Genomic DNA, 7,219 nt, shown 5'->3' with positions numbered 1-7,219 from the left:
GTAACTGTAGATGCACCGCCCGCGTGGGCTTCTATGTGAAATAAACCTAATGAACTAAGCATTTCCCGCGCACTGTTACATTGTCCCAAGTGCAGTAAAGCCAAAACAGCAAGCAAGTAAGATGGCAGGCATACTTGATGTCCCCAAACCTAGAATAAACTGCTCCTTGCTGTCTCAGCACATAAGCAGACCGGTCTGCTTCGTTGGACGTGTTGAGAAGGTCAGTGTCGCCTGTACCTAGGATGAGTGAAAAATTTTTCAAACAGTTGTAAGGATGTCTAAATTGCGCTGTGAACGTCAGTAACGTGAAGGGCCCGTTTCTGTCTTCTCTGCCAGGTCCACCCATCAGGAAAGACGTTCACTGTCTCGGATGGAGAAGGAAAGGTTGCAACAGTTGAACTAAACGAACCTGTGAGTAACGTACTCTTGAATATGTTAATTAATCAGTTCTAGTCCAAAAGAACTATCCTTAGTAGGACAGAACGTAAAGCTGCTTGTTTTTACAGTGATTAATAATTGGACCTAACCCAAACTCCCTTCATGTATTTACATCGCATTTAAGTTACAGAGCTTAGATAGAAACTGTTTATTCCGAGTTATAAATACCCAGAAGTTCGATAACAACACGTCTTTCTGTTCGTCGGACTCTACTGACCATCTGGTTGAAAAAATATTCCAACTGTGTCAAAATAAAAGAGACATTTAACCTGTTTTTACTGAGATTCTGTTTCATAATCCCGAAGGTTACTATCCAGAGAGGGTACATACAGTAGCGTTCGTAGACACGTATAGTACAATAGGAGGCATAGATGTCTCAACTTGTGTGGCGTGAAACAGTTCAAAATGTTTATTATAGCATGTAGTTGTATTTTAATTCATTGCAAATGTGAGATGTGTTTTTCAGTTATCAGGAGAGGAAACTGTTAAAAAAAAAAGAAGTGTTTGTTATTGTGCAACATTATATTTTTTCATGGTTAGAGCCCTGAGAATACAACATCAGTGAAGTAGTAATAAAAGTGTTTGCCTTTTCCCTTAAGTCTGATTTTATTATTAAGGTTTTAGCACAATTAACTAATTAGAAAGCCCAAACCATATTCCAATCATTAACTAATGGTATTAATTATTCCAGTTCAGAATTTTTTTTCCTTTCTTTCTTTCTTTCTTCCCTCCAGCTTGATGAAGAGCTGAGCGGTGTTGTGGAGGTCATCGGTATGGTGTCCAACAAAGGAGCAATAATGGCCAACACATACAACATACTAAGAGAGGACAAGGGCATTCCTTTTGGTAGGTTCTTCTTATATCACTGGTTAGTACATACAGATAAACACGGCAGCATTTACGTGTAATGGCTAATATTCTATCCATTCATTCACAGATTTGGAGCTGTATAATGAAGCCCTGAAAGTCATCCATGATTTCCCCCAGCACTACCCTTTTGAAGTGGCAAAAAGTGGATGAGACTCACCTTGGGAAAATGTTGTTTTGTGTTCACTAAAGTTGTCTTCAGTTTGTTTCCATTGTTTGCTTCATGTGGCCTGTTTTTGTTGTGATTACAATAGATTTGTACAAATGAAAATCTCTAATACCAAGTTAATTTTGTCAATAAAATGAAAACCTGTAAAGATCAAATTAAGTGGAAATCTTGCTTTTTAAATAAAATGTTCAGCATAAAATAATGAAATAAAATCTGCTTAAAGGTCCACTGAATGGCTTTGGGCCTTCAACCAAACCCCGTGCTCCTCATCAACAAATGGAGAGCTCTGTCTAAGCCAAGGATCTAACAAGGGAAGTTTAAGGCAACATGTAGAAATACATAAAGGCATTTTGTGCGATTTGGTGCTCCTCACAGTTTGAGTGCAACACAACTATTATGAATACAAATTGTAAGAATTTGTCAGATGTAATGTAGGTGCAATCTACAAGCAAAACTTCTTTAAGTAAATAATGTAATGCTGTGATCCTACCCTCTCACTGACGTTACATAGAGCAGAATCAAGTGAAAGGGTAGGCAGTGTGGCTGTGACAGACACCATTCACCTCTATGATAGCTTCAGAGGGAGCGAAGTCTTCTATGTAAGGCAGAGAAATGTAAAAGAATTTTTAAAAGCAATTTAAAAAGTGACATGAGAGAAAACTACAAAATGATAGACTAGAAATACAGTTGCATTAATGCAGTTTTTGCTTTAACTGATTACTGGTGAGTAGGGGTTATGTGAATCGGGAAAAAAATCGATTCACATAAGAATTGCGAAATTGCATAAATTTATTTTCTAAATGTTAATTAGGAGCAGAATGTTGACGGAACGAAAAAGGGTCTAAACTTTGAGTGTAGTGCAGCGCCCGGACAACTTAGAGCGCGCACACGCTACAGTTCTCTTGAACGGAACGGAGCAGCGTTACGTGGTGACGTCTTGCAAACAAGATCAGCTGACAGACGCTATCAAGCCAACCAACACACCGCAGCCTTCAACACGTTGAACGAACTGTGTTCAGCTTCTGTTCAGTGTCTTATGCAACGATGAGCCCCCGGACAGCATTATATCATATCGGACAGCCAGAAATTGAAATTGAATTAAATCGTGAGACACCTACATGAGAGCTAGATAGTTCTTTGTTCTAAAGTGTACCTGCAGCAGAGTTAGTCTTCTCTCAAACTGAGTGTAGTCATAGGAAAGATCTGTGTATGAACTCTAATGGACAGCAGGGGGCAGTATTGTTAGAGAAACCCTCTTTGAGCTAGAAAGCCTTCAGATAAGGGGAGAAAAATGTTCTCACACATGCCATTAAATCAACTTGTTGAATTAAACCCAGCTTCAGGGTTGTATATATCCCAGTTCCCACTGTAATGAGATGTTCTTTAGTGGGAGAAGAGAGAGGGATACATTGTAATTACAGTTTAAAGACATAAACATTGGTTCATCTTTGTAAAAATGGGTCTGGATGTCCGATTTTCACCATTAAACTTGAGTTAAAAAAAATAAAATGAGTTAAAAAAAACCCCAAGCTTCATGCACTGAAGAAGACTGTCGGATGGTTTGGAAAGCTCCAGAGATACTTTGTGTTTTATGGTCGTGTGTTGAACTACTGTTTGCAAACTCAGAAATAACCAGTCATGTTCAGGTTTATTTTCATTTTGACACGGCTGTACAGTGTATAATGTCAAATCATCTCTCTTTCATCAATACATCACACAGATGCTAAATGGACCAAATCAAGATGGACATGGTGTCCTTAAAGATGGAGGGTTTTTTTGTTTGTTTATTCTTTTTTTTATTAATTTCAATTGAATTTGTCTCTTTGAACCATGTGATAGACGTGTTTCATGTGTACCATCTGTAGTATGAGTATAGTATTGTTGATATCTGAGGACATGAAGGACACCTCAGTAGGAAACAAACCCTTAGCCTTGTGATAGAGTGATAGTGATAGAGCCCTGTCCAGCTCAATGAGCTACAGGATGATAGTATTATGGTTTTGGTTATATCACACTGTGCTGGTTCCAAATGGTCAACACATACAGAGCTGCATCCTCTGAACAGTCTCTGTGAGCAACATGACATACTGCTGAGAAAGGCTCTGATCCCAGGTTTATTTTTCTGTTATAAGCAATTAGTCTCTACTTAGAATAACTACTGATATAACCCTAATGACATCACTAGGGTTTTATCTCAACTTTAGATGACAGATCATGCAACAGATTACTGTCTTGCAATTTCCATGAATTTATGTTTAATGGAATTGATACTGGTCATTAATCAACGTGGGGATCCGATCAAGTCATTATTTTCTACCTGAAATATTATTATGTTGATACAGTTTGATTCACTGCACTCCCAAACGTTCTTTGATGTGTTGAGGAAAGTTTTTATTTATTTATTTATTTATTCTATCAAATGAACTCTCCTGTACTGGGCCCCACATGATGGAGACCAGTAGTTCCCAAACTTGAGGTCAGGACCTTCCAAGGGGTCAAAAGATAATTGGGATAACAGGAATAAAGAAAAAACATGCATGTGGTATACTAATACTGATTTTCTTAAGTCTTTACTTTTTTGAATCTAGGAAACTCATATACATGTGACAAGAGACTGTGTGTAGACACGGCTTCCAGTTAGAGGGTCACAAGCCAAAAGATTAGGAAACATCTAAGACTGTAATTTATGGCTGCAACCAACAATAATTTTCATTATAGATGAATCTGAAGACTATTTTTTGACTAATGTAAAATGTCTTTGAATGTTTGTCCAGCCAACAGTCCCAAACTCAAAGTGGTCACAGTGGTATTAAATGTATAAAATACATTTCCTATCATGTGAGATAAGGGACATTTTAGCTAGAAAAAAGTTTTGAATTGATCAAAATTGTGGCCAATTAATTCAGTTGACTAATGGATGAATTGATCTGTTGGTTAATTTCTACCAAATTTTGCAGTCAATTCAAAGTCATTCAATCTTTTGATTACAGGAATCTTTTGGAATACGCTTGTTTTGCATCCTTCCCAGAAGTAAGATAAGAAGATAAACACCACTATCGTGTCTCTATATTAAATATGAAGCACACCGGTCACAGTTATCTTAGCTTAGCATACAATCGGGTTCTGTAATTAAAATTACAGACGTATCATCAGTGTTATTATTGTATTATTAGACTATTACAAATGCATTAATGTATCATTAGCATTTTAAAGGCGTAGTTGCCTGTGGTGGAGCTAATTTAACTATTATTCTGTTACACATAACATGAAAAATATATTCAAGTTTTTCAGTGTCCAAATTATGTACAAACCCATAAAAAGAAAGGATAAATAAATAAAATAAATAGAATATAGAAAGCTATAATAAAATGAAGATAGTATGAAGGTATTCATCTTATGTTGTATAAGATTGTCAAATGTTGTATACAGTTTGTCAAATCTTAACCTGCAAATGTAGTGGAGTAAAATTTACAATAATTCCTTTTGAAATATTTGAAAATAGAAAGATAAAGAAGCACAACATATTTCAGGATTGTATCAGTGTCTAACATAATCCAAAAGTTTTCCAGAGCCTTGGGGTTGACTATATGTTGACAGGGTTTTAATTTGTAAGTCATCCTTCAGCAGAATGATAAACGGCAAACACTTGATAATCCTGACATAAAATGTGATCAAGCAGGAAATGATCACTGTAAAATATAGCTTTATGGCAAACCAATGTATGGATGTGTATATCATTTCCAAGGAGGCATGGTGACGATGTCAGCTGCTGTAAAAGAACACTCAGTCTGTGGATGGGTGGGAGAGCAGTAGCCTGGAGGGAGGCAGCTGCTGTGTTCCAGCAAGTCCAAACACTGCTGTTAATGTTGCAGCATCTGCTCCATCTGCTTCCACCCACAGACACTATCGCTTCCATCTCACACACTTTGTCATGGAAACGTCTTCATTTTTTGACACCGCTTATCTTAATCATATCATGCACACACACAAATTCATTAATTCTTTGCTGTTTTATTTTTATTTTTTGCTGTTGTTTTTTGGGAGGGGGGTGTCTATTTTTGCTCCAAAAGAGCTTGTGATCATGACTTCAGTAATTGTATAGTGTTTAAGGCTGATACAAAACATGAAATCAGTCATATGCTTTAACCTTAAGAGAAACAATAGTACTGAAACGTTAACACTACGACTGATTAGTCAATCAACAAAAATTGACAACAATTTTGAAAATGTGGTTTAATGTTTTCATCAAAGAAAAATGTTGGGTCCAGCTTCTTTAATGTGAGGATGCTTTTATATCATTTAAAACTTGGATTTTGGACTGTTGGTTAGACAAAACTAATTATTTTTTGTAGAGCCCAATCAATGCAAAGTTTGTTCACTAAGGGATGCCGACAAGTTTATTTTGTAACTGTAACTGTCCAATAAAACGTATCATTATCAGATTCTTCAAAGTGTTGAATTTTGAGATTGGTCTAACATTTAAAAATCAAATGCCTGTCTGGCTATGATTTGAAGACATCTCCTTGGGCTCTGGCATTTTAAGTTGTACCTCGTTCTAGCATTTTATATACTAAACGATTAATCTTTTCATTTAAACAGTTACAAAAGCATGAGATGCATTGAAAAAAAATGTGTTAGCTTCAGCCCCAGACATGGATTTATGATATGGATTATTAAAAAATGATATTTTAATACCAATTTTTGAACAGTTACTGGCAAAAGTCAATATTTTAAAGCAGTTTCATTTATTGCCACTCTGCGGCAGCAAAACAAGCTGAAAACACAACACTGACATAGCCCTTTAAAGTTGGTGTTAGCAAACAGTGGTCTAGTTACACATCTAGCAGACATTAGAATTCATTTTGAGGTGTGTTTCTGGTCACATGATGAATGCGAGTCCAATTCTCTGAAGGTTTGACACTATGAGTAATACACATCGCCGTTTGATCCATCACTGGAGAAAGCTGGTGATTAGTTGCTGGTGAGAAACGGTATTTTCGTTTCAGCCTATGTATGAACTTACATTTGTAAGAAATGACAATAAAGTGTCTTGAATCTTGATTAGTGCAGCTTTAAGTTGGTATTTAACATTTTTAAACTATTTCATGAATATATTTTTTGTGACTTGGGGGCAACACACAAAGCTGTAAACTAAACAGTTTACACTATTATCACCTTAATACGGAAGCTCTAAAGGGCCATGCATTCATACATTTTATTTCCTCCGTTTTCCCGTGATAACAAGTTAATTTCATTTGTTTTCTCGAGATCTCAAGTTATTATCTCGAAATTACAGCAGATTCAGCAGATGATGCGTGATATATCACCGCAGATGATGTGTGATATATCACCGCAGATGATGTGTGATATATCTCAGCAGATGATATGTGATATTGAGTCTTTTCAGAGAGTTTCTGGCTCTACAGAGAGATTTTGTGATCAAAGGGCATCTGTCCTGAGCAGCAGCAAGAAGAATCTCCCCATGGAGTCCAGACACTGGTGGTGGTTGATGACTCCTGAGACAGATACTGTAGACTGACCAAAACGATGAAACTGGTGAATCTGTGATGACTGGGCGGTGATTAGGAGTTGGAGGGCACATGCAAAACAGCAGCATGAATGAACTAAAGGCAGGGAGACAATCATATTACAAAAGACAGCAGCAAGATGATATATGATATATTAACAACCCCAGATAATGACAGGCAATTATGAGTGAGCATGTGTGAGAAGATTGAATGAAAG

The 7,219-nt window shown here is 36.8% G+C and overlaps 1 protein-coding gene across 1 annotated transcript; it reads left to right on the top strand.

Moving 5' to 3' along the window:
* Positions 1–79: 79 nt before the first annotated feature.
* rpa3 (replication protein A3) lies at positions 80–1,629 on the top strand. The gene is made up of 4 exons (XM_084380174.1): positions 80–220; positions 337–411; positions 1,173–1,284; positions 1,376–1,629. The coding sequence occupies exons 1-4, from the start codon at positions 122–124 to the stop codon at positions 1,456–1,458; spliced, it is 369 nt and encodes a 122-aa protein (XP_084236300.1). The 5' UTR covers positions 80–121; the 3' UTR covers positions 1,459–1,629.
* Positions 1,630–7,219: the final 5,590 nt, after the last annotated feature.

Source organism: Pagrus pagrus, assembly GCF_965226575.1.
Source record: "Pagrus pagrus genome assembly, chromosome: 17".
Lineage (NCBI taxonomy): Eukaryota > Metazoa > Chordata > Actinopteri > Spariformes > Sparidae > Pagrus > Pagrus pagrus.
The sequence above is the reverse complement of the archived record's forward strand: the minus strand, read 5'-3'. Positions and strand labels throughout refer to the sequence as shown.

Excerpts from the sequence above, each read along its gene's own strand:
- rpa3 (XM_084380174.1), top strand. The coding sequence starts at position 122 with ATGGCAGGCATACTTGATGTCCCCAAACCTAGAATAAACTGCTCCTTG. Across the intron at positions 221-336 it reads TCGTTGGACGTGTTGAGAAG|GTCCACCCATCAGGAAAGAC; the intron begins GTCAGTGTCGCC and ends CTTCTCTGCCAG. Across the intron at positions 412-1,172 it reads CAGTTGAACTAAACGAACCT|CTTGATGAAGAGCTGAGCGG; the intron begins GTGAGTAACGTA and ends TCTTCCCTCCAG.